The sequence below is a fragment of the Sorex araneus genome, chromosome 5 (assembly GCF_027595985.1).
Source record: "Sorex araneus isolate mSorAra2 chromosome 5, mSorAra2.pri, whole genome shotgun sequence".
Taxonomy (NCBI): Eukaryota; Metazoa; Chordata; class Mammalia; order Eulipotyphla; family Soricidae; genus Sorex; species Sorex araneus.
The window spans coordinates 146,546,256-146,574,122 of NC_073306.1; the positions used below are offsets into that span (position 1 = coordinate 146,546,256).

Sequence of the window (27,867 nt, forward strand, 5' to 3'; positions counted from 1 at the left end):
ACCTCACTGCCTCTCCAGCCCCTCACTTTGAACCAAATATTGTAACTCTCTTTGCTCCAAGAGGAGCCACGGATTGTGGCTGAAGCCCATGCACACTGAAAATGGCAAGATGACAATTTTTTTTTCATTTTCTTGCTTTTGGGGTCCTATCTGTTGGTGCTCAGGGCTGACTCCCGGCTGTGTGTCTTGTGGGGGACAGAACAGGTTGGCTGCCTACAAGGCCTGCGCCTTACCTGCTGTACTACTTCTCTGACCCAGAAATAGTCTTTTTTATTTATTTATTTATTTATTTTTTGCTTTTTGGGTCACATCTAGCGATGCTCAGGTTACTCCTGGCTCTGCACTCAGGAATTACTCCTGGCGGTGCTTGGAGTGACCATACGGGATTCTGGAATCGAACCCCTGTTGGCCGCGTGCAAAGCAAACACCCTACCCACTGTGCTATCACTCCAGCCCCCAGGAATAGTCTTGAGCGAATTTCTCCCCCACTCAGTGGCTGGCTGTTTTTGTTCAGGATGCAGTCTACAACTCTCGCTACTTAAACTGGGGGTCAGGATGCTGGATGAGTCGGGTAGCTGCGAAACATTTGTTTTAAAATAAATGTATTATGTAGGATCTGCAAATGTTTGATTTGTGTTCCTATGGTATACGCCCTGGGCTTGTGTAAAAGTTTCTCCAGCACAAAGGGGTCTTAATTGGGGAAAGTTTCAGAAGTCACTGGTTGTTGGAGGGCGTCTGAGGCCATCTCGTTGCTAAGGTGTGTTCTGCTATTATTTGCCACTAGGTGTCAGTATCATCCATCATTTGCTCTCGGGCACTAAACCTGGCAGAGTTTAGGCAAGTGGCTTATCAGTGAGGAAACAGGAAGAGAAGTTTGCGGAATGAATTTAGATAGGAGAGAACAGAATAAAATCCTGGAAACATCCATATAGCAGGCAAAACACTGGGTTCTGGCTGACTCTGACTAATTGCCAGATAACTGATCTCACTGCTTTTCTTGCTGGGATTCCTTGCATGAAACCTGGGAGTTTGATCAGATTAGCTTTTTTTTTTTTTGACCACAGCCTGCGGTGCTCAGGTTTTCTGGTGATGCTCAGGGGACCATCTGCAGTGCCAAGGATAAAATTTGAGAGATCTGTGTGCAAGGAGAGCATCCTCCTTGCTGTAGTATTCTGCTCCAGATAATCTCTTCTTTGATTGCAATTTCTCTGGCACTCACATTCATTAAAATCAGCCTGGGCAGAAAGGTCTTTTAAGAGCAACGTGTGGAATTTTATTTTGCTAACTTTTCATGTTTCTGGTTATCCATGTTCAGTCACCTATACATAATTCTCTCTTTTCTTGGATAGTTTATTGCATTTCTTTATACAGTCACTCTTGAATACGGTATGCCTGTCACCTCAAAGGAAATTGCTTTAGCGCTTGTGCTTGGTTCACATTCAAGGCAAAGAGAAATTCATTTCAGCCCTCTTTATTCTAAGCATTAAGAATCTAAGCAACAGCAGATATGAATAGTACAGTATTCTAATCTAAAAAGAAAATGATTTCTTCTGGATCCAGATTCATAGTTCAGGTTCATTACAAACAACTATTTGATGGCTTTGCTCCCAAATAAACTTTCACCCATTTTACAGGAATGGAAAAAAAAAAATCAAACGTCAAAGAAGATAAGTTCTTGAAATCTGATGATTTGCAGATAATGTCAGAATATTATTGAGGAAAAATGACATGAAATATACATTAACATAAATCTATAACTGCTCAAGTTGATGAAAAATATCACCATAACATCCTGCCATTACTGAGCTAACCAATATGCTTTTTCTATGACACTTTGTGAGAATGAATAAATTATCTGAGAATGGTTTCGCATCAGAAATACAGAAATTTGTAATAAACACATAAATCATTCAAGCATTTTTCAGAAAAATGTTGATTCTAAAAAACGGGGGCATTTATATTAATTTCCTGCCTTCAGCTTCCTTTTCTGTATAGTGTCTCAGTTCTCAGTGGTAATGGAGAACCATCAATTATGGAAGGATCAGGAGGGATGTAAGGAAAAGGGAAATGAAGAGAAGAACGCTTTGGAAGGAGTTTTACACATTACGTCACCTTCTGAGACTCAACTTTGTTTTTTGGGCCACGCTTGGCAGTGCTCAGGGCTTACTCCTGGCTCTGTGCTCAGGAATTAACACCTGCCATGCTCTTTATAGGGTTCCGGGATTGAATCCTGGTGGCCTTGTGCAAGGCAAACACTCTACCCACCGTACTATCGCTCCTGCCCCTGAGACTCAACCTTGGTGAGTCTTGATTTCACCGACGGTCTCATCTCAGTTTTGATCTCATTTTACAATGGTGTCTGCTTTAAAAATAGTTGTATTTTTGTAGCCACAGTACCCAGATATGGGCCAGCTTTCTTTATAAAACTGACAGCATCTTCTTGATTCTAAATAATATTTCTTATTGCTTTCCCTAAAGAATGGGATTGCTTTTTTTGACTGAGGGAATAGTACATAAAGAAGCATGAATCCCACCCCCCTTTTCCACAGAATATCAGGAAGCTCAGAAAAATTAGTTTAATTTTCATAGTCTGTAAGGATTAAGGCCAGAAGATCCTGAATTTTGTCTTTAACTTAATTACATGTCTGTTTAGATATTCCCTATGACTGTCATCTTTAATTTCTTTTTTCATTTTTTTGGCTTTTTGGGTCACATCCGGCAATGCTCAGGGGTTATTCCTGGCTCTGCACTCAGGAATTACTCCTGACATTGCATGGGGAGGACCATACAATGCTGGGGATTGAACTGAGGTCGGTCGTATGCAAGGCAAATGCCCTCCCCGCTGTACTATCACTCCACCATCTTTTATTTCTTCTATTTGACTATGGCAGGTTTTGTTAACCATGCCAATAGCTTTGTGAGCTGAAGTCTAAATAAATATGTGCATGGATATACATTTCATTTTTGCCTGGTGCAGAGGTCCTGCATTTCTTGACATTTCCTACTTGTGGAGAGGGAGCCTTTTGTGTTTTGTTAATGAGATGACTTTTGGACCACATCAATGGGTGCGTGCTGCTAGACAAAGGAATCTCTTTGGCGGTGAGGGTGATTAGTAGTTGGAAATTTCAGTCTGTCAAGAGGAGAGAGCCCAGAGGTTGAATTCTAGGCCTGACTGTCTAGGTGTTGAGTCCCCGTGGGTGATCTCTGACTGTCCCCTCATCATTTTGGTTTGAGGGGGTCTGACAGTGCTCACCCCCATTAGCTTCAGTTTTTGCACACCCGCCCCCCGTGCTTTGCCAGCACCCCACTCACTTAAGTAAAAAAGTTAACTTGTCAATGAATTTCCTTAAATTATCCTAATTTGGACGAGCCATCTGTTTTCTATTAGGATTCTAACTTAGACTTCCCTTCAAAGACAATATAGAATTATTAGTAGGTCATAGATAATAGCATTAGACACGTTAAGGGTGGGTTCGAGATGTTTTGATTATTGGGAAATGTAAATCATGGTACTGTCATCTTTCCCATTTGGACATCGTGAGAGAAGACGCGGCACAGAAGGAATGAGGAAGGCAGCCATGATGGATGTGATCCAATTAAGTTTCCTTGGCTGTCCTCCACTCCTGCTCCCGGCACTACTGAAATGCATTATTTCCTTTCAGTCTCGTTCTTGTGTCTTCAACTCCAAATTGAGTTGCTCTGCCTGGAGCTTTAAAATCTGTTTTCCTATTAATTAATCAACATTTTAAAATTAGATTCCTACCTTGTTGCGCTCTTACTGGGGGTATGCTTAGAGAAATAACATAGTTATATTTTTATGCAACCCATATGTTTCAAAGCAATTGCTTTCTGGAGTTGCAGAAAATTCATGCACATCTTCACCATCAATTTCTTCATCGATAAGGTGAGGTGATGAAAAGGCACCAGAGGTGCAGGAGTCTAAAGTTAGTTATTTAATGAGGGATAGTTTGAGAGGTCACCATGTTTGGGAAAATCCAAGGCTGCCAACAGGATGGAGAAGATCTTGAAAGACAAGAAGTGCACATTTCTCTTAGCCTTTCAGCTTGTCCTTTGTCCTTACCTTTCACATGCTGTCCTCCGAAGTCCTGGGAAATGGGTTTGTTCATCTGCAGAAAACAAGAGGGCCCGATTATCCCTTGATGTATGACGAGGAAACCACCCCAGGTCCTACCACTCTGCTTCTAGCCTGAGACTTAAGTGATCCTGATCCTGTTCATTCTCAGTGGTCACCGTGTGAGTGTGTGTGTGCGTGTGTGTGGGCAGTTACATGCACAGCTCATGGAAACATAGCACCCCCATGTCAGGGTTGAGAGCAGGAACCCTGGATGGTGATGCAAAAGTTCTCATGTTTGAGACCCAGGCTGGCCTCTTTGTCCTGTGAAACCTTGGAGTGGCCTTGAGGATATGACAGGCCTTAGATAGTTTTTTTCATGTTATACTATTTTTATGTATGTGCATGTATACGTGTCAATTAAAATCTATCAATCATCTGTCACACACCCATCCAGGCCTCTATCTATCTTTCTGTCTATACATACATCATCTACCAATCTCTTTCTCTGCTCCGTGTTTCTGGAGACATTTGGCTAGTACGGGGTCTTAGGATTACTCTTCACTGGCGCCCAGCTGTGGGTGCCAAACAGGGATGCAGGTGGCGCCATTAACCCTTGTCACCGCTTGTCTTCTGATGCTCAGAGACCATCTCTTTGCGTCTGTGGAAACACATGATTTCGCCTGGGAATGTCCTGGTTCCCCTTCTGCTGGGTGGGCCAGCCCAGAGCTGACCACTGCTCACCACTGCTAGTCACCTCAGCTTCCAGTTCCCCGGCATCCCCGGGGGCACGGGGAGCCGGAGCACTGAGGGGTGTTTCCAGAGTGCTCCTCACTCCCGGGAGCCCCCAGTGTGCCCAGGGGCTTCCCCTCTGTGCCCGGAGCAGGAGCCCTCCTTTGGGGCAGGCCTTGTGGAGGGGGCAGCTGCCACTTCTGCTCTTCCCTCTGATAACCAAACTCCACAGTTTCTTCTTGATGATATATATATATATATGTATATATATATTATTTTATTTTATTTTTTTTGTGGAAAGTTACAAAGCTTTCAGGTTTAAGTCTCAGTAATATATATATTATATATATATATATATATATATATATATATATATATATAAAATCATTGAGGAGGTTTCTTTGCTCTTCCCCACCCAGGAGTCGCCATTGTGTGGCACTGATATTTGGTCTCAGGCCTAGGGATATTTCCTGCCCTTGCCCCGGGTGATTATTTATTGGCACCTGGAACAATGCTAGACTCGAGGAGACAAAGGGAAATCACCCAAGAAACTGGGGAGAAAGGGCTGCGTGTGACCCAAAGCACAGCTTGGGTTAGAAGGAAGCCTGAGTCTCTTCCTGCTAAGCAAATGCTATTAGTGTCCACAAGATCCACCTCAAATGATTGAGTGTATTCTTTGTCCTTAACACCCTCCCTCATGTGATTACAGTCCACCTTGAGTCTCCTGTAGAGTGGGACTGCGGTGGGGTGGGGCCAACCTGTCCCCCTGGACATGTCATGGACCCAGAGGCCCATCTTGTCTTCTGAGAGCTGAGTTCTTATACCTAAACAGGAAAGGCTCAGAGAGGGTGCCCTGTGCACTCAAAGACACAGAGCTTATACAAATAATGTTCATATTGCATGGTTATTCGACTTTTATATTCCCATGTCTTCTCAGAAAGACACCCCTCGAGTAACCTTTACTCTGGGTTAGCTTTTCAAAATTCTTATCATGTAACATATCATTTCTCTATTACTTATTGCTTGATTACAACTCCCTTCCCACTAGTATCTATCCACAGTTTCCTGATCCATTCCTGGGTATCCATGGTGAGCATTCAACACAAACTTTTTGGGTGGGGGCGACGGGCACTCAATACTTTTTTCAGGGTTTGGGTTGACACCCAGCGATGCTTGGGATCATGTGGGGGACCGAATGGGGTGCTGGGGATGACACTGTGGTCAGCCACATCAAAAACACCATAAGCCCTGTGTTCTCTCTCTCTCCAGAGCCTTCAGCTCTGCAGGAATTGTTTACCGAGGGAGTGATGCAAGCGTTTATCTTGGTGCCTGTGTAAACGGAAGGGGTTCAATATTTTATTCCATCTAGTGGATGTGTTCTGAGCGAATGACATTGTATGGTCAAAAATTTGTAGTCATTTTTTCTGGTCAATATTAACAGAAGCTGTCAAGTTAAATATATTAAAAGGTGAACAGATAATGCATGAGAAAGAACGTGCTATAAATATTCAATAGCATGTTCACACTCACTAACAAATATGCCTAAAAAGAACTGCAAAGTATCTTTTAAAAATTATGCATTTCTTTTAAATTGGAGCCAGTCCTGGTTCAGTGTTGGAGGTCCACAGGGTGCTGGGGACTGAACCTGCATCTCTCACAGGCAAGACCTACCCTCTGGCTCACTCAGCGCTTCTCTGGCCTTTAAAACATCATGGTGCAAACACAAAAGCCTATTTTAGTAAGAGTCTGTGAAGGGAATCCCCTCCTAGGGACTCTAGCAGGATAAACAGAAAGGATTTTCCAGAAAATTCCACAGTCTATACCAAAAGTCTTTAGAGAACACACAATGGTTAAGCAACAGAATTAAAAAATTCTAAGGGGCTGGAGCAATAGCACAGCAGGTAGGGAGTTTGCCTTGCATGTGGCTGACCTGGGTTCGATTCCCAGCATCCCATATGGTCCCCCACGCACAGGCAGGAGTAATTCCTTAGTTCATGAGCCAGGAGTAACCTCTGAGCATTGCTGGGTGTGACCCCAAAAGCAATTAAAAATAAGAATTAAAAAATTCCACCCCAGGGCATGACATGACTATGAATATTATACTTATTAATGCTTAATAAGTTGGGGGTTTATTTTGTAATTTTATGTGAAGAAAACTCAGGTATAGCAAACTATACCGCCTTGTATGAGATGCAGCTGCATAGAAAAAATTGACCTGAAATGCACCAAAACATTATGATTGATAACCATGTAGCTCCAAAGGCGATTATATTTTATGCATTAGAATTAGGAAAATTAACCATCAGCAAATTTTTATTAAAAATAAAATTTGAAGGGCTGGAGAGTGTAAGGAGCTTGCCTTGCATGCTGCCCAACTGGCACCTCCAAGCGCGGCCAGGGCGCATTCCTGAGCACCCTCACCCGTCCGCACAACTGTGCTTAGTGCATTTGCACCCATAAGATATTTTCATAATTTATACTTTTTTTGGGGGGGGGTGTCCACACCCAGCGGTGCTCAGGGCTTACTCCTGTATCTGTGCTCAAAGATTATTTCTGGCACTGCTCAGGGGGCCATGTGGGATGTGGGGAATCAGCTCAAGGAGAAGCAAGAGCCAGGAAAGCATCTTAACCCTAATACTATCTCTTCAGCTGGAGCTCAACTCCTGCAACTTCCAAATAACCTTTTAAAACAAATACAGAAGGGATTTTTATTCCCGTTTTAGAGATGAGGTTACAAAGTGGCTCAGTGAGAATGTGGGGCTTTTGGCTGCCCCTTTATTGGTTGGCCACATTGCGCTGAGAATCAAGGCAAATGTTTTGTGTTATAGTTAAAAAAGCTTTGAGTTCAAATTCTGCTTCTGGAGAACAGAGTAAGCCAAAGATGAGGTGCTGGTGGAAGTGGAAGCTGGGCTCACATCTTTGCCAATGTTCCTTCTGCCTTGTTAAGGTATTGCCAGGATTAGAACACAACAGGGGACCCAACGAGTTGGACCCAGTGATTACCAAGGGGACCACCCTATAAGAGGGGGCAGGGTGCTCCCGGCTGCCAGGAACACCCCCACACGTGTTGGTTCACAGGTGGTCTTTACTCACTTCTTCCAGCCTCATCTGGCTCTTCCAGGCTTGCCCCTCCATGGAGATAGAGGTCTTGGTGTAGAAAGAAAAGGGTGTTTCTATGATACCCTCGAAATAGCGCGTATCTGTGAAAATACAGAGAAAAATGTGAAGTCCCTATGGTATAAAATTAGGTCTGAATCTCTCTCTCTCTCTCTCTCTCTCTCTCTCTCTCTCTCTCTTTTGTTTTGAGGTTAGGGTTTGACTTCACATTTATCTTTTTTTGATGTTAGGACTTGGCATATGACAATTCACACACGATTCACTTGATGATGAATCCTCTGACTCATTCTACCGTGGGCACGAGGCAAGGGATTGTACCTTCGCTAACAGACGAGATGGAGCCGGGAGGATGAGAAATGATGCTTCCCAGCTCATCCGCATAAATAAAGCTGGATTTTTACTGCCACCTGGGAAATTCTACTCATACTCAAGGCGTGGGCTGTCTTGTTCTTAAAAAATCTGCCAGGCTCTTACCCAGCCCCCTGCCACGCAAATATAGAAAACTCCCCTTTCCATATTATTCACCCAACATTCTCTATCGCATTGATGATCTGTTTCTGCCATTACATCGGAAACTTCCCAAGAACAAGGATTGTGCTTCATTTTGTGTCATTTTCTTGGTCCTCACTGACTTGGTGAGTGACACAGAGACTCTAGCTTGTTGAATAAATGAACAAAGGAACGTCATCATTCACAAGCTGTTCCTTTCAAAGATAAGCCTTCGATTCATCTCAGACCATTAGGGCCACAAAACCACAAATGCTTTTTTCTTTAAAGCAGCGGACTTGACCTGAGATCAGGGCACTTGCTGGGGCTGTGAACAGACTCGTGAGACAGAGACAGAGACAGAGGTGGGTAGGAAATTAGGTCTTTATTACTCTTTTTTTTTTGGTTTTTGATGTTAGGGGTTGAACCCAGGATCTCACCCATGCGAGCAAAGTGCTCTACTGTTGAGCTACTCCCAGGAGCCCTAGATCTTTCTCATGCTCAAAACAGTTAGGTTGGCTGCCGTTTCAATCACCCCTCACTTCTCTCCAGAAAAAAGAAACAGCAGTTTTGTCTTAAGAGGTGCTGGAAAGGTAATCCAGGAGCTGAGGCACTCAGCTGGCATGTCGTGTCGGTGAGGGCCTTGATCTGGCTTCAAATCCCTGACCACACTTACTCTAGCTCCCAGGGGTCACCTTTGAGCACAGAGTCAGGAAAAGGCCCTGAGCACTGCCAGGTATCCCTCCCCACCCTCAAACCAATAACATCACATCACATCACATCACATTACATCCCCTTGCTCATCAATTTGTTTGAGCAGGCACCAGTAACGTCTCTCACTGACAGACTTGTTGTTACTCTTTTTGGCATATCCAATACACACGGGTAGCTTGCCAGGCTCTCTGAGAGGGATGGAGGAATCGAACTTGGGTTGGCCGCGTGAAAGACGAACACCCAACCGCTGTGCTCTCGCTCCAGCCCCAAACCAATAACCAAAACAAAAATAACACATAAACCCCAACACCTCCCCAAACACCAAATATCCCCCCAATATATAATGCATTGCATCAACTTACTAACTGATTCATTAACTATCTACTCTCAGCCTCAGGGGTTCTTAGCTTAAGCCTGGTATTACCTACCTGCAAAGGCATGCACGTTTAGCATCCTTCCTGTCACTGCCCCCGTGCAGAATGCATCTCCACAGTCCCAAGTGCCCACATGCTCCCTGTCCGCCTTCATGGGCACTTTTATATGCTCAGGGCTGGTCCCTGGGACCCCGCTAGACACCACAACAATAAGAACCCACGGCCGGGAGCTCAGACTGTCCCGGAAGCTCCAGGAAGAGAGAAACATGTGTCTTACATGTTATCTTCAAAGGAACTCTTGGAGGGGGGGGCATGTTTTACGACAACCAAGAAAATGAGTTTTAGCTCATTGCTCAGGATCATGCAGCAACCCTGCAGGCAGGGCTGGAGCCCGATGCTGTGAACCTTGGGGTGTGCTTGCTGGAGCACTTCTACCGTTCAGACTGAAGCAGACCTCAGGCGTTACCTGCATATTCAGACTCCTTCACCGGCCGTGCTGCTGAGAGCTTCCCCGACCACCACGACTGGACCGTGTGCAGCTCGGGGTCTTCGTAGTCTTCGTTCCTGCAGCCTTTGTTGTCATCCAGAACTGTGGCTAAGTTCCTTTCCTAGGCCAGAGGGGACATCTTAATAAATGTCAGGGCAGTATAAGGATGACAGAAATGGTCAAGTTGGGCTGGAGCGATAGCACAGCGGGTAGGGTGTTTGCCTTGCATGCGGCCGACCCGGGTTCGATTCCCAGCATTCCATATGGTCGCCTGAGCACTGCCAGGAATAATTCCTGAGTGCAGAGCCAGGAGTAACCCCTGAGCATCGCCAGGTGTGACCCAAAAAGAAAAAAAAAAAAAAGAAATGGTCAGGCAGACACTCAGCTGGGCAGGGAGGATGTAAGATTCTCATTGAAGCGCATTAATGATTTTAGAGTCTGAGGTCTGGACCATGGAATTCTTGTGGGAGGCAGATTTCTTTCTTTCTTTCTTTCTTTCTTTCTTTCTTTCTTTCTTTCTTTCTTTCTTTCTTTCTTTCTTTCTTTCTTTCTTTCTTTCTTTCTTTCTTTCTTCCTTCCTTCCTTCCTTCCTTCCTTCCTTCCTTCCTGCCTTCCTTTTTCTTTCTTTCTTTCTTTCTTTCTTTCTTTCTTTCTTTCTTTCTTTCTTTCTTTCTTTCTTTCTTTCTTTCTTTCTTTCTTTCTTTCTTTCTTTCTTTCTTTCTTTCTTTCTTTCTTTCTTTCTTTCCTTCCTTCCTTCCTTCCTTCCTTCCTTCCTTCCTTCCTTCCTTCCTTCCTTCCTTCCTTCCTTCCTTCCTTCCTTCCTTCCTTCTTTCTTTCTTTCTTTCTTTCTTTCTTTCTTTCTTTCTTTCTTTCTTTCTTTCTTTCTTTCTTTCTTTCTTTCTTTCTTTCTTTCTTTCTTTCTGCCATACCTGAGGTATTCAAGGCTTAATCCTGACCCTGCATTCAGGGATCACTCCTGGGGACCATTTATGGTGCTGGGGACCAAACCCTGGTTGTCTGAGGCAAACACCCTCTGTACTGTTTCTCTACCCCTAACATGATGTTGTATATGGAAAATCCCAATCCGTTGAGCTGATAAATGATTTAGCAAAGTTTTGGGATGCCTGATCAATAGAAAACTTTCAGCTCTATTTCTCCATGCCAGGAATCATCACTAATTCTGAACATTGGGAATGATAGGGATGGATTCTATGATCCTTACCATAAGAATTCTGGACAGGGCACCCATGCATTGGGATCTGGTCAGCACTGGGCTATATTGGGTTTTCAATGACTTTTTTTGGTTGTTGTTTATTTTTGGGCTATACCCGGTGATGCTCAGGGGTTACTCCTGTCTCTGAACTCAGCAATTACTGACAGCAGTGCTCAGGAGACCATACATATGGGCTGCTGGGGATGGAACCTGAGTCATCCACAAGCAAGGCAAGCTCCTTACCCTCTGTCCTAGCCCTCTAGCACCTCAATGACCTTTTATGGAGACAGAATCCTTGTCCATCACATAGAAATTATATTATCTTCCCTAAGTCTCCAAATGCTCACCTCTTTCCTAACTTACAAGAGGGCTTGGGTCTTCATTTGTGTCACAGAGGGTATTCAATGACCAAGAAGTGGTTTGGTCGATGAGTATTGAAGATTTGCAAGAGTTAAACTGTGTCATATGATATTAAATACTCAAAAGAAGATAGTGGGAGAGAAATGTCTTCAAATGAAAAGTGAAGGCATCCCTGAAACACAGGTTTAGTCCTTGGGTTCTGTCCAATCTTCTTTGCACACGTGCCATGAGATGGGGAGTCCTTTGCACTCATGCAGGCTGTGAAACAGGTTGGGGAAATCTTTTAACATCTTAAAATTTCCACCAAGACTCCAAGTGACCGGGAGGTAAATAACAGATGCAATTAAAAGAAATTTTAATGCCTGTTTCCAATTTTTGCCCTTGAATTTATAGTTTTCTTTAATATGGAAACTAGAATGATATCACTGGTCTGAGAAAACAGGCATAGGGAGAAACAGGCCTTCCCGCCTTAGCACAACACAGTCTGGCATCAGATTGTTTAAGTTGTTCTGTGCCCAGTAGAACCTCAAGGCAGGGAATCGGGGATTCTGGCATCCAATAATTTGACTTGTCATCTTGAGTGCAACAGTAAGCTGTGTGAGCCTGACTTGGACCCTAAACCTGTTAGTTCCCTGTTGCTCTGCAGAGAACTGGTGGTTTTTTCACCCATCATACCTACTCTCGGTGTTTTGGGAAGCGCACGAATTCTTTCTTCAGTCTCCCAATTAAAAAAAAATAGTTAAAACCTGAGAAGTTCAAGTCAAAGGTTTTTACTTTATAAACTGAAACATCTCCCCTACCCGCCTTCCCGCATCCATATATCTCTATAGTTTGCACACAGTCTGTTCTGGGTCTACCTATGACCTCGGGAGGTCACTCACTCTCTCTGACTCAGATGCTCAGTCTATAACTTGGAGACAGTCAAACCTACCTCCTCATGAGGTTATTGCCAGAGATTAAGTGAGCAAAAGGCCGTAACGGCTCCACTTTGGCCTCTGCCCATGACGCTGACCATGTGATAGACATCATTGCCCCTTCCTTGTTGACATGTTGAGTGGCCATAGAGCTGAGGGCACAGCCAAGGGAGGCTTTCTGGGGTGAGTTCTGGGGGTAAGGGGCGGATGGGCACAGGACCCTCATGGGTCAGGTAGATGGACACTGTTGCCAGTGCTGAGTATGTGCTGTGACAGTGACAACTAGATGCCCACAACAGAGTTTTCTTGTGAAAGTCTTATACTTCCTCGAGGAAAAGGGGGTGTGAGACTCAGTGCCCCTCCCCATGGTCACTTGCCAGTTATCTTGGGACGTGAGGGGCAGCAGGAGGGGAATTGGCACTTCTCCGGGTCTGAAGAGAGACCCCAGACTGGATATGCATGTTTTCATGTTTTGGTTTATTTCTTTGCAGAAAGAGCGGGGAAAGGTTCATTTGAAATGGAATGTGGTACATATCAACTTATTCTGTCAGCTCAGGGGGTCTTAACTAAAGATTCTTTACCCATAATCCACAATAAAATATGTTGTCATTAACAGATTGTGTGCATGTGTCCTGAGAGAGGGTCCATAGCTTTTAATACCCCCCATCCCCCAGTTTTAGTGAAGAATAGTAGACATACATTCCTGTCAAAGCATGAAGTGTTTGAAACTTGGCTTGGTTGTATAGATTGACAAATAATTATCATACATAATATGTCTAATTGACATCTAACATATTCTCAAGTAGCTGCAATAAAAAGGCAAGGAAAAGATAGAACCAAATGCTTCTCTCTAGGATGAGAACTTCTGAGAACTCTCTTACCAAGTTCTCACAGCAATGGGAAGCGCGGTGCGGGGGTCATCATTTGCCTCACACCAGTGGACTGGTCCCCTTATAACCAGGAGCTTATCTGTCTGTGTTACCTTCTTCCAACCTACCACCCCTGTAATACAATCTAATCTCTTTTTCTTTGAGATTTTCCATAAGTATGATCATAGAGTCTATCATTTTCTGACTTATTTCACTCAGCTGAACGCCTTTCAGGTTGTTCCAAATAATTAGATTCCAAATAGCAAAGAACTATTTATCTATCTGTTTATCTCATAGTGTACTTTGTAAATATGTAAAAACTAAACACATATAATCTAACAATAAAATTATTTATCACATTAGATATGTTATACATAACAACAGACATGTTATACATTTTTCTTAGTCATCAATTTTATTACAAATATGATCAATCCTTCATAATATGATTATATCATCATATATTATCTTTTTATTATGGCATGTTTCACATGATTCCAGGATATTTCTACTTAAAATCATTGTATCACTGTCATCCTGTTTCTCATCGATTTGTTCGAGCGGGCACCAGTAACGTCTCTCATTGAGAGACTTATTGTTACTGTTTTTGGCATATCCAATACGCTCGGGTAGCATGCCAGGCTCTGCCTCACAGGCTCAATACTCTTGGTAGCTTGCCGGGCTACTTAAAATGTTATCGTAAAAATGAATAATTGTATTTAAATATTAATCCACATTTTAGTTTGCTTTCATAGTTGAAATTCCTAGCCCTAAAACTATGGACCCACAGAAAATGGACATTTTCTAGTTCATATTAATGTAGTCAAGTTCCGAACTTGACTTTCAGGAAACTTGTTCCAATTGAAGATGTCACAAGTGTGAGTATATGCTTTTATCACAAACTTGCCAGCACCGTATTATGCATTTTCACCTGATTCAAGCTTTGCAATGGCCGTGGGACATTTTTTTTTTTTTGGTCCTCATTTTACAACTGAAGAATTGGAAAGTGATTTGTATCTACGAATTGAAACAGTGTTTTCCCACTTGGATAGTGATGCCATTTGGAATTGAAGTTTTAATTTAATTTAATTAATTAATTTTTTTTTTTTACAAAAACACTGTGATTTACAAAGTTATTTATGGATATAAAAAGAAATCCACAGTCCCTTGAAAAAAGCCCATGCTCTGTACATATCAAAGACTAAGAACATAGCTGACTTACGCATTCCAGAAGAGGCTCACTGATGGTCTGGTACTGACCTGCCAACAAAACAACACACCGCCACATGACTGGGGCCCCATGCAGGGACCCACCAGGCCCGCAGAGACAGATGGGACCTGCACTGGCCCAGAGATGGGCCCGCACGCACTTCCGCTGTACTGATGCGTTGCCAGAAGCAGAAAGAGAAGCCAGGGCCCAGTTCAGAAGGCTCTTTCTTCCGGAGCAGGGTGCTCTCGCTGGAGGGCAGCGCGGCGCTGGGTGGGAGCCCGCCTGGTCCCGGCACAGACAGGAGCATTAGCGGCAAAAATGGTTTTTGCCATTTTCTCTCTTCCTCGGGGCCTCCCAAGCAGTGCTCATGGGGGTCTTGGGGCCACTTCCTGCAGCCCACAGGCTCCTAGCCGGCAGCTGACTCCAGAGTCTGTGGATCTGGTGCGTGTGGGTTCTTTGGTGTTGGGGGGCTCTACGGTCACACTCAGAAATGCCGGGGAGGGGTACCCTGTGGTGTCAGGGGGTTGAATTTGGGCCAGGTTCTTGCAAGACAAATTCTCTAACCCCCTGTACACACTCTCTCTCTCTCTCTCTCTCTCTCTCTCTCTCTCTCTCTCTCTCTCTCTCTCTCTCTCTCTCCCTCCCCTCTCTGTCTCTTCCCCCCCTTTCTCTTTCTCTGGTCCCTCTTTTTTTTTGTGGCTTTTTGGGTCACACCCGGCGAAGTTCAGGGGTTACTCCTGGCTCTGCACTCAGGAATTACTTCTGGCGGTCCTCAGGAAACCATATGGGCTGCTGGGAATCGAACCCAGGTTGGCCTCGTGCAAGGCAAACCCCTACCCGCTGTGCTATTGCTTAACCTACACAGAGGTTTCTAGCAACCTTAGGACCAGTGCCATGAACTTAGTACCTGGTGTGCTTTGCTGAAACAGCAAACACCACACCAATAAGAGACCATTTCCCACCCACTTTTGGCTTCTAAGGCCCTGATAGCAGCTGTGTGCCCGTGTCCAGGAAGTGTGCAGGAGGTAACGCACTTTTACCTCTTGGGCAAACTCTGTGACTCCCTTTAGTATTTGTCCTTTTCCTCTACAGTCCCTGGTTGGACCAAACTACAGGATAAACAGCTGCGAACTGTGTCAGCGCCCTGGAGTCTTGTGTCGGGGAGCGTGTGACTGGGTGAGAGCTGGACTTAGCGGAAACCCAGCAACTGCCAGGAGCCAGCACGCGGGCGCAGACAGTGAGGCTGAGTGGGCCAGTGCAGCTGCCCCACCTGGGCTCCTCCCCTACTGCGCTCCCATCTGAGGCCCCCAGGACGTCCAGCCCTCACTCAGAGCAGCCCTTTGTGCTTCCTCCTGAGCTGGGTGAAGGACTGTGGCCCAGCTCTCAAGACCAGCTGGCTCGGAAGGAGCAAGGGCACAGGCTCTGGCCCTGCCCGCGCTGTCTTAGAGCAGCCCCAGTGGCACATCATTTTATGGCAGGAGGGTGTAGCGACACAGAGCCGCAACAGAGGCGGGCCTGTCAGCTGGCATGCTCCTGCTCCCTCAGGGGTATGGCGGGGCACTCGTGAGGGTCCCTGGCCCTCCAAGCTGCTTTTCTCAATGCCATGGGTTAGGCTTCTTGTGTGTGTGTGTGTGTGTGTGTGTGTGTATGTGTATTTGTCTCTCTGTATGTGTGTGTGAGAGAGAGGAGAGAGGAGAGGGAGGTTGAGAGAGAGCGAGAGCGAGAGAGAGAGAGAGAGAGAGAGAGAGAGAGAGTGAGAGAGAGAGAGGAGAGAGAGAGAGCAAGAGAGAGAGCGAGAGCGAGAGAGAGAGAGAGAGAGAGAGAGAGAGAGAGAGAGAGAGAGAGAGAGAAAGAGAGAGAGGTGAGAGAGAGAGAGAGAGAGTGGGGGGCGGCGCTCTCTCTCCCACCTCACTCACAAGGCACTTGCATAAAAATAAGCACAGCTGAGGGCTTTGTCCTTCGGGCTCTCCCCTGGCCTCCCCTCCCCAGGGCAGGACTGTCCTTCACCCTCAGGCTCCTAAGTGCAGTCCCTGTTTGTGGTTAATCACTTCAAGTTTGGGGAAGTTTCAAAAGCAGTTTTGCAGCTGTCAGCCAGCTCCTTTGTCCTGGCCCTGCCGCCCAGCCAGGCCTGCCCCTCCCCGCCCCCCTCCCCCCCCCCCCTGATTCACCCACAGGAACCTTGTGCAAGTCCTTCCCGGCCCAGGTCCCAGCCCGCTGCAGAACCTGCAGTTCCCACCTAGTCCAGAAGGTTCTTTCCCAGCTCTGCCCAACACGGTCCTTTCCAGTGCCGGCGTGTGTGTGTGTGTGGGGGGGGGGAGGGGGGGTGTCTCCAGGGCCGTTGGCCCGGAGCTGGGGGCTCTAGTTTCTCTGGCCCAGGGACTCCCTCCCTTAACTCCTGGCCTGGGGGTGGCTGGCTGTGTGGATTCTTGCCCCAGGACGCTGCAGGCGAGCGGCAGGAGGATGCACCCAGAGGAGCGTGTGGGAAGAGCCTCCTTCCACCGCGAAGGACTGGAGATGAGGAAGGAGCAAGCTGTCATTGATGAAACCACGGGTGGCTACAGACAGGGCCCGCCCCGAGTGACAGGCCCTGTCTATAGCGGAGCTCGTTAGGCAGGCAGGTCCCCCAAGCCCAGTGCTCACACCGCCCTCCGCCCCGCCCCGGTCACGCCCGCCGGGAGGCTGCAGCTGCCTTCTCAGGAGGGGCGAGATTTCCAGGTGGGTGGAGGCGACTTCTGTCATCCCTTCCCGGCCCGCAGCCCCTGGAGTCCAGGGTGGCCCGTGACAGGCGCGGGCGCCATGGCAGGATCCCTCCCCAGGAAACCACGAGAAAAACAGTTCCCAGCAGGACCCTCGAAGGAAGAGCGTGCTTCTCCGGCTGAGAGGAGCGAAGCAAAAGTGGCAGCCTGCAGAGTTCTAGAACTTTCTTCCTCTCTAGGAAGCGAAGTTGGAGAGCGGACTTCAAGAGAGTTTTCCCGAGGCAGATGGGCTCCTTTCACAGTTCAGTCTGGAGATTTCCAGGGGGTGGGGGCACGGGCTGGGGGGGTCCTGGTGAACCCCCAGCAGCCACTGAGCACTCGAGACGGAGCCAGCCCTGGGTCTCCCGGAGTCTCTCCTCCATCCTGCACCCCTGAGGGAGGCTCAGGTCAGTGTCCCTCAAGTGTGGGTGCTGTCGGCCCTCACCCAGCCTGGCAGGGGAGCGCGGAGGGGCCCCTCACGGGCGCAGGAGGCTTGTCAAGGGACACGGTTACACATTTGACTTCCTTCCTCCCCCCTTCCTCCTCCCTGCCTCCCGGAACACAGGCCCTCACAGACCTCGGGACAGAGCCCATAGAGGGAGAGAGCACAGAAACAGGAGCAACCCAAGGCCTTGGGCCGTGGCCCTTGGGACTGGCTGGCACTAGAAAAGAGGAAACTTAATTAATTTTTTTGGCTTTTTGGGTCACACCCGGCGAAGCTCAGGGGTTCCTCCTGGCTCTGCACTCAGCAGTTACTCCTGGCGGTGCTCGGGGGACCCTCTGGGATGCTGGGAGCCGCGCCTGGTTGGCCGAGTGCAAAGCAAGTGCCCTACCCGCTGTGCTATCGCTCCAGCCCAGAAAAGGAAAACTCGCCGTGGTTGAGTTCCAAAGATTTTTGTTCTTAACTAGAAAAACAGTTTTTTAGTTTTTGATGATCTCTGCAGCTTCTTATTTGTTTTGTGTCTTGGCCACAGCCCGCGGAGCTCAGGGCTGACTCCTGGCTCTGTGCTCAGGGATCACTCCTGGAGGGCTCGGGGGACCCTCTGGGGAGCTGGGGACTGAGCCCTCTTGGCTGGTCGCCCGTGTGCAAGGCTGGCGCCCTGCCCTTGCTGTGGCTCCAGCCTCGCAGGTCTGTGGTTTGCCCCCTGAGGGGAGTCGGCATCGCCTCCGCTCACCAGCGCCCCGCGCCCGGAGCACTGGCTCATTTCATGGAGGTGGGTGAGGCGCAGGGCTCAGGTCCACTTCCCGCGGGGCCTCGGGCCAGCCTTGACAAAGGAGCAATAGCCAGTGCAAAGGGGAACTGCTGGTTGTGAGGCATTTTCAGAAGCCGCCCCCAGTGCCAGCGTGTCCCGGGGTCCATGTTTCCTGCTCCGCGGCCGCCCCGGCCACCCGGCTGTGCAGCAGCTCAGCGCACACCTTTTCAGCATGCACTCCGGCGAGATTTTCGGCTGGGCCCCTTGGCTGGGAGAAATGCTCAGCAGGGAGACCAAGAGCACAGGAGGCCGTCAAAGGCCCGTGGGCACTGGGGTGGCGCCCAGTCTCCCCGCAGGGAGGGCGCAGGGGTGTCTAACTTAGCGGGGCTTTGGTTTACCAGCCTGTGTGTGAGAATGACATGGGCCTGCAGCTAGGGACGAAGCAGAGAAAGGGGCTCGGGGAATGGGCCTTTCCTCCACCGCTGTCTTGCGGGGGGTGTTGTGAACCCCCAGCGGGCTCTGGTGCTTCCTCCACACTGGGCTGCTCCTGTCAGCCTTGGTCTTCCGGGAGTCAGAGATAAAGGGAATGGAGGGCACGAAGCAGATCGCCCTCGCAGCGTGACGAGGACCAGGGCAGCAACGCACCACAGAGCCTGTTCCCTCGGATGGCAGTCCCAGCTGCCCAGAGGGGCAGGGACGAATTGGCCTGAATTTTCCTAATTTGCCCAATTTTCACCCCCTCTGAGTAAGGGATCCAATTCCCAGGAGTCTTGGAGCATGGATTATAGTTGGGAGAAAGGAAAGAGGGAGAGAAGAAGGGGAGGGAGAGATGAAAGAGCCAGAGACGGGGCCGGCTTAGACGCAGACCTATACTGAGGATGTGCTGTCCATGTAGAACCGCCCACCCGCTGCCTCCATCTGGGGCCAGCTTGGCCGCGGCCGTTTCAGGCCATCAGACTCGCTCCGGCCTCCCCACCCGCAGCCCGAGAGCTGAGGACTCCAGGCCACCACAGTCCAGGCTCGCAGAAGGAGAGGCCCCGGGAGCGTTTACTGGGCACTTGGAGGATATGCTCACCCTTCTGCCCGGCGACCTGGGGGTGTCCCTTGGGAGTCCTCTGTTTACCCCTGGAGCAGGGCACGGGATCGAGGCAGGCTGAGTCTCTGGGTCTTTCACTCTTTTCTTTAAAGACCGAAAAATCACTGGCCAAATTGACTGCAGAGGCTACTGCAGGCAGGACACACCCCCAGCTGGTCGAATCAACAGATGTGGACAGACAAGTGACCAACGGACACAGTCAGGCAGTGACCCTGCGTCCATCTCGGGGTGGGACTCCCAACATTGAGTGAAAAGTCCTGACACAATTTTGTCCTGAGAATTGGCAGCAGCTACTGAATTTTTTTTTTTTTTGGGGGGGGGCGTGGGAATAGCCTGAACGGGACTCGTAAGCCCCTCGTTGCTCTTGGCCTGCCAGAGCAGAAACCTGAAGAGACTTGAAAAAAGGTGTTTTTGACTTTGTAATTCTGAGACACATTACATTTTGAGGATTGTGATTTTTTCCACCTACTATTAATTAGATTATTTAAAATCCTGACACACAGAGAGAGAGAGAGAGAGAGAGAGAGAGAGAGATGAGAGAGAGAGAGCCATCGGGATGAGGGTGGGGGTGGCAGGAGGGAAACTGGGACCATTGGTGGTGGGAAATGTGCAGGGACGGGTATTGGAACATTATGACTGAAACCCAATCATGAACAACTTTGCAAATGTGTTTATTGCTGTGACTAAAAAAATAAATAAATAGATAAATAAATAAATAAATAAATAAATAAATAAAATCCTGACCCATGCCTTGGAGAACTGGCTGAACACCTTTCCATGATGATGCAGCTGCCAAATTTTTAGTTTGTGTCTGTCTGACAGTTCCTTCCACATTGGGTAAACCAGGCCCTGCATTATTATTTTGTTATTATTATTTAAAAAATGTATTTATTAAAATATTTTTAAATTAGTGAATCACTGTGGGGTACAGTTACAGATTTGCAAACTTTCGTGCTTGCGGTTCAGTCATACAATGACGGAGCACCCATCCCTCCTGGGAGGTGTGAGCTGAATGCAGGCCCTGCATTGCTAACCGAGGTACTGCATTCTCCAGCTGGGCCAGCTGGGGGCGTTGCATGTTCACTTATATCCGCCTTGACAACTGTCAAGCTATGAAATCCGTATTTAGAGCTCTTTTAAAAGTGAGGGGGGAAGAAAAATCAACCTTCAAGACCACTTTCCTTAGAAAGCTGAAAAAACAAAACAGAACAAGTTTTCCTGGGCAAATGCAATTTCTTGCCTTTTTAATTGAAACCGGCACTAGATATCTTTATCAAGGTTCTTGCTGTGAAGGGCGAGAAGGACCCACTTTCTAAATAGAGCTATCTACCCTAGTTTTATTCTTTATTCAGTGGGAGGCCAAAAAAAAAAAACTGGCTTTATTTTATGGAAAAATATGGCAGTATTCTGTGTGTCTGGGCCTCATAGCACGGATGGGTGTGCACAGACTATCTGCATTTCAATATGGGGAAATAGTGTCTGTCTTCCCCAGGCCTGCTCTAGGTGTTTCCAGAGATTGTTTCCGTATACAAAAATATCAGGCATTGTAGAAAAATGAGACAGATATGCAAAAGAGAAAATCCACGATTATGTTCCTAGACCAAGACCACCACTATCCACACTTCATCCTCGTGGAAATTCTCTGCCTTCACGTCTCTCTCACACACACAACTATGAAACATCTCGCCAAGCTTCATGTCTAATGGCTCGGACGCGTTCTGTCACGGGGTGTCCCACTATAGCTTCAACTAATCCCAGGCTAAAAACCTGCAAGCAAATTAACCGTGTTTCGGAATGTTGTGCATGTTCTCCCGATGAGCCGTTTGCTCAGTCATCCTGTGAATCCTAAATTCTTTTGGTTCTGTAGCGTTTAATAATCAGCGTTAGAAGCGTGCGAGGCCAGGCGGTATAGCTAATGCTGAGTGTCTTGGGCAGCGTCTAGATTCAAGAGCGCTGGGCAGGCCCGGGTGGCTGTACCCCCATGGGCTTCAGGTGGTTGTGGTTTATTCTCCTGTCCTTGCTGGTGCCTCGAGAACGTTCATCTAGAATACCCACCTCAGCTCTGTACCTTAGAGTGACGGGGACAAGCAAGGCTCAGAGGAGGGCACGTGGGAAGTGACATTCCCAGGGATCAGCGCCCTTGCTGGGGTGACCTGGAGCCCCCAGACTCACCTGTGGCAGTGCTTATACGAGGCCACGACCTAGGGCAGAAGAGAGAAGCGAGGTCAGTGCCAGCTGCTTGCCATTCACCTCCTCCGGGAAGGCCAGGCAGGCAGGCACAGCCTGTCGCCTGTGCGCCGGTTCCCGTGGGCCGTGTTGGTGGAGACCCGAAGGGACGCGATCGTGTTGTTTAAGACAGAGGGGGACTGGGGCTAGAGTGATAGCATAGCTGGTAAGGCATTTGCCTTGCACGCGGCCGACCCGGGTTCAAATCCCAGCATCCCATATGGTCCCCTGAGCACCGCCAGGAGTAATTCCTGAGTGCAGAGCCAGGAGTAACCCCTGTGCATCGCCAGGTGTGACCCAAAAACCAAAAAAAAAATTGTAAGACAGAGGGGCACTAAAGAGAGGGGGGCAAGCAGGGAGAGGAAAATGGGCGGGGGCACAGACACGCTGTTGGGGAATGCCCTGTAGAAGCGCACGAGGAGGGCACGTACACTCACTTAAAAATGGTGTTAAAAATGATGTTAAAGGAACATCAAGGAGCGTGTTGAGTCCTAGTGTTGAAACACATTGAGACGCTCCCTCACAAGCATATTTACCAGCTCTATAGTTTTTAAACTTTTGCTCTGCCAGGACTCCTCCATGCACACTCACACTTGCAGTTTTTAACCAAGCTGTTGACTATTTCCACGTAGAGACACCATCAAATGAGTTGAGGGAGCTGGGTGGGCCATCGCGTGCCCTGGGCCATATTCTGGGTGGGTTGACGAGTGTGAAGAATTTATTCATGGATGGACGCTCCTGGATGGGAACTTCCTTCGGCTTTAATTTCCTTGCACATGCTTATATTTGTGGCGGTTCCCATGTATTTGTATTTCGCTTGACACAGTTAGAGGACTCAGGTGAATCATCCCCGTGCAAAGCCTTCGGCGATGAAGTCTCGGCTTTGAAACCGTTTTGCCTCCTTGGCCCTGGAAGCCTTTATTTTGTCTCACTTCCTTGGGGCGGCGGGAGCTGCACCCAGGCTTCACTTCCCCTCCTGTGGGAATCTCCCTCCTGTGGGAAGTGATCTGCCCAACCTGGGAGGTTTTCCAAGGCCTCTGCGTGGACCTCCGCCTCCCGACAGGCCAGGGCGCTGCTGGCAGCCGGGGAGGCTTGTTTGTGCTTCCACAGTGCCCGCCTCTCAGATTACACCTTCCCTCCAAGGCCCTGGAAGACGTCACAGGCGCAATTAGCTGAGCGTCGCCACACACACCCGGAGTAAATATTTATGCGGCCTGGGTGGCGCTGGGACACCGGTCAGAGCATCCCTGAGCCCTGAGCTGCTGGTAACCAGGGGCCCTCTGGAAACCCCAGCCCAGAGTCCGGTTCCGGCTCCCTGCGATGCACCCCCCCCCCCATTTCCTGAGGACCAACCGCTGTTGTCCAGAGTGGAAGGGTTGGGAGATGGAGTGTTGACGCAGAGGGTGCCAGGCGGGGCCCGCCTGAGTGCCACACTGTCCCCCACCGCGACCCACGGCCTGTGCCATGTCCCTTGGTCCCGCTCGGGGAGGGGGTACTCTCAGCTTGGAGGCCTCTGGCCCCCAGGACCCTCAGGATGTTCTCCTGCATCCTTCCCGGCTGCCCCTGATTCTGCAGAGACTACAGTCAGTGGGGTGTGCAGAGCTGACCGCGTGTGGCCAGAGATCTTGGCAACCGCCAGCACAGTCCCCTTCCTGGTATCCTGTCTTTGAGGGGGCCCCCAAGGCTGCCCAGGGGTCTCCCCGCTTCGGCAACGGCACAGAAGTTGTGTCCTGGACTGCAGGAGAAACCAGGCCTCGGGGGCGAGGGGCAGAAGCACTGGCCTGGCTGGCGCATTAGCCTTTGCCCGGGAGTCTGAAGGCAGGACTTGGTCCCTGGGGACCCTTGACCAACTGTGGCCTTTAAATTAGCAGCCGACCTTCGTCTCACCTTGCCCTTGCCTGCTGCTGAGCACCAGAACCTGGAATCGCCAGCAGGCCCCTTGTCGGGGAGGCCTCACCCCTGCGCCCGCACTTCAGGCTCTTGAGTGGCGAGGCCTTTTGACACTCGAAAGCAAGAGTTTCTTGACTTTCGCTCATGACTCGGCCTGCAGCGGGATGCGGGTGCAGATCTAGACAGGTCAGCTCGGGCCCCTCCTTACCCACCAGCTCCAGCTGCAGGGAGCTGAGGGGCTTGGGGGAGGCTCTGCGGCGGGCAGCTCTCTCCCTCCCGCAGGCCCCGGCTGTCTGCAAGTGGCTGACCCTGCCCTCTGCGCCAGCGGGCCTGGGCCTGGAGCTCATTCACCGGCCTCCACTCTGGGAATTTGCACCCTGGGGCTCTCCGTGCGTCAGTGCCAGCCAAGTGAATTAGCAGCGGAAGCACGGGGAATTATGTTGTTATTCCAGCGGAGGCCTCGGAGGGGGACGAGAAGGGAAGGGGCCCCTCCCCCGGGTGATAGCGTGCCAGGCCCACCCTCACGTCCAGCTGAGCGCGGTGCTGTGGGGATCTGAAGAGTCTCCGCACGCAGCCTGGCAGCCCCAGGTGATGAACGTGAGGGGCGGCTGCCGGCAACTGCTGGGAAATCTCACAAGCCTTTCGCTTTGTCTCTCACCCGCCAGTGGCAAGGAAGCAATCAGGCTCCTGTCAACAGCACCAGGACGGCCATGCTGCCCCGTCCATCCTGACCAAGCAGCCACAGCTGGACCGTGCAAGGCGGGGGCGTGGCAGCTGCCCCCACACCCTCACTTTTTTTTTAAAAAATCGAATCACTGTGAGATACAGTTACAAAGCTCTCATGATTGAGTTTCAGTCATACAATGCTCTAACACCCACCCCCCACTTGTGCACATTTCCCACCACCAATGTCTCCAGTATCCCTCCCCCCACCCCCACCCAGCCCCTCCCCCTGCCTCTATGACAGACACCTTCCTTCTTAGTCTCTCTCTACTTTGGAGCATTACAGTTTGCAATAAAGGACCAAATATGAGAGGCCATCATGTTTGGTCCTTTCTCTACTATCAGCACACCACATCTCCCATCCCGAGCGATCCCTCCCGCCATCATTGACTTAGTGGTCCCTTCTCCATCCCAGTTGCCTTCTCCCCCGTTCATGAGGCAGGCTGCCAACCATGGAGCAATCCTCCTGGCCCTTATCTCTTGGGTGTTAGTCTCAGACTATGTTATTTTATATTCCACAAATGAGTCATTCCTTGCTCTTCCTCCTTCTTCTGCTTTCCCTACTTTTCGGCCTCTTTTAAGATCTCACAGCGTGCAAATGTGTGCATGGGGTGGTGGCGGTGGTGAGGGGGGAGAGTCTGGAAAGCACCAGAGGTCTGTGGTTTTCAATATTCGAAGCTCGTTGCAATTTTTTTTTTAATTTGTGAATTATTTAAAAATTTTAATGCTTCTTAAAAGTTTAGTAGGTTTAACATAAAAAAAATTTTTTACAGGCTCCTCCCCCCAATGAAAGCCCCACTCCTTGGCTGCCCCCTCCCCTGTGTCCCAAGACTCATATGCCAACCCTCAGCCATGGGAACCGAGTGTGGATGTGTGTTATTCCTGTACCCGGGAGAAGGGGCCCCAGCCTGTCCCCTGGGCCGAGATCCTGGCATGGATACTCCCTCCAACAGGAGTTAGGGGCCTGTGCTCCCCGGTATTTCCCAGCCACCTGCTCATGAGGGTCCAGAGTAGGGCAGCCCCCCACACCCCGGGAATGTCGGGATGAGTTCACCAGCCAGCATCCTCCTAAAACTCTGAGATGAACAGACCCAGCCCTGCATGTCCTGCTTGGCTCTGTCCCTGAGCTTTCAAAAGTATTTTGGAATAAAATTCTTTTCCCCCCATCTTGTCTGAGGGTTATATTGCTATAATTTTATCAAATGACTACTTTTAAGCAGCACCACACTCCTCTTGAATAAAATCTTGAACAAAATGAGGGCTAACGGGTCAGTGTCCATGAGGGTCTGTGTCGCCTCGGGGTCCTCTGCCCTGTCTTGGAATGCCCTTTTCTAAGCCATTCCACCCAAAGCTCCCAACGCTTATTCCTTTTTTTTAAAAAGTAGACTTTAGTGGTCTTAATTTTTTAATTTTTCATAAAATCACCGTGAGATACAGTTACAAACTTTCATGATTACATTTCAGTCATACAATGATTGAGCACCCAGCCCTCCACCAGTGCACATTTTCCACCACCAATATCCCCAGTATCCCTCCCACCTCCCCTGCTCCATTCCAGCCCTGCCTCTGTGCCAGGTATATTCCTTCTTACTCTCTTCTACTTTTGGGCATTATGGTTTGCAATACAGATACTAAGAGGCCATCATGGTTGGTCCTTAGTCTACTGCCAGCATGCATCTCCCGTCCCGAGTGATCCCTCCAACCATCCTTTACTTAGTGATCCCTTCTCCATCCCAACTGCTTTTTCCCCAAGGACGAGAGCAAGACTTCCAAACCATGGAGTGATTCTCCTGGTGCTTATTTCTACTGTCCTTAAGTGTTAGTCTCATGTTACGTAACTTTATATTCCACAAATAAGTGCAATCATTCTATGTCTGTCCCTCTCTTTCTGACTAATTTCACTTAACTTGATACTCTGCATGTCCGTCCACTTATATGCAAATTTCATGGTTTCATCTTTTCTAACAGCTGCATAGTATTCCATTGTGTAGATATACCAGAGTTTCTCTAACCAGTCATCTATTCTTGCTCCCAACACTTCTGAGTGGACAGAACCTTTATCTCGGCATTGGCTCTTCAGGAACGTTTGTGTCAATGGACCACGGGCCCTTTCACTTTGACAAAGGGTGGATTGAGACCCCGGGGGATTCTCCTGGGGAAATCCACTCCTTTCCTGTCTGATGGCAGTGATACCATGTCCTGAGAGGGAGACAGAGGCTCGTTCAGGAGCTGACAGAGCTAAGGTTTGGTTCCAGAGAGTAGGGGAGCCAGTGGGTGAGCTCTGAGACCAAGTGGTTCTGCACATGGTGTTGGCTGCCTGATGCTCAGAGCTGGGGCTGAGGGGGGACAGAGGATGCCCTGGAGAGGGCAGTAGGGACGGTGACCATCTAAGTGAGATGTTATTTGGCCTTGACAATGAAGAAGAAGATTTTCTTCCCCATGTACTGAGGAAAACCCTCCTCTGGTGGCCTGGCACCTGGCCAGGGGGAGTCAGGTCAGACCACCTGTGGGTGTGCCCTCCCCGGTCTGTGCATTGCACCCTGAACCCCTGAAAGGAGACCAGGCACCTGAAGGGGTCCCTGGCACTTGGCTTGTGAGCAGAGATGAGTTATTCAGTGATCCTGTTTGAGAATGGACAAGTAATAGGAATCAAAGTATTGAAATAAAAGGGGGGCAGAGGGGCTGGAGTGGTCTCTAAGGTAAAGGGGAAGTCAGTAGGGGAGACAGTCTGGACTGTCCTTAAAACACCATAATGGAAGGCACACTAACAAATCTCACACCCGAGCAACTTGCTGCAGGGATGGCTCTGGACTTTGTAGTAGGTAACTTTTGCTGGGCCGCTCCAGCTGGGGGCAGGTGCCGTCCCTCCACCTGCCCTCTGGGAACCCCAGCAGCCGCCATCTTCTAGAACTCAGCGAAAGGCTCCAGGTATGGGTATTGGGAAACACCAGGCCTTACAGGACAGGGGAGGAGGCGATCCTACTACTCCCCCCACCCCTGCCCCACTCCAATGAGACTCTGAGAATCTGTCCACACCTGGCCACTATCTCCTTCAGCTCCCACATGGCCATGATACAGAGACACACTAATGAATCTCGGACTGAGTAACTTGCTGTAGCGATCTCTCTAGACCCTGTCATCCCATTGCTCATTGATTTGCTCGAGTGGGCACCAGTGACGTCTCCACTGTTACTGAGACTTGTTGTTATTGTTTTTGGCATATCGAATATGCCACGGTAGCTTGCCAGGCTTTGCTATGTGGGCAGGATACTCTTTGCAGCTTGCTGGGCTCTCCGAGAGGGGCGGAGGAATTGAACCCGGGTCGGCCACGTGCAAGGCAAACGCCCTACCTACTGTGCTATCACTCCGGGCCCTCTAGCCCTAATTATTAAAATTTTAGAATTCCTAGAGCTCTTGTGGCTATGCAAGGTTATATTGTATCTTTAAGAAGCAATA

General features: G+C 48.8%; 1 protein-coding gene across 1 annotated transcript in view; it reads right to left on the reverse strand.

Annotated features, from left to right (window-relative positions):
* CLNK (cytokine dependent hematopoietic cell linker) overlaps nt 1-27,867 on the reverse strand; it is a 128,594-nt gene that overhangs the window by 43,680 nt on the left and 57,047 nt on the right. Inside the window, exons 4-8 of the mRNA XM_055139979.1 lie at nt 21,745-21,773; nt 14,561-14,598; nt 9,962-10,103; nt 7,898-8,004; nt 4,082-4,127 (exon numbers count right to left, since the gene is read on the reverse strand). Coding sequence (XP_054995954.1) covers nt 4,082-4,127; nt 7,898-8,004; nt 9,962-10,103; nt 14,561-14,598; nt 21,745-21,773 — 362 coding nt within the window. The remainder of the gene's footprint in view (nt 1-4,081; nt 4,128-7,897; nt 8,005-9,961; nt 10,104-14,560; nt 14,599-21,744; nt 21,774-27,867) is intronic.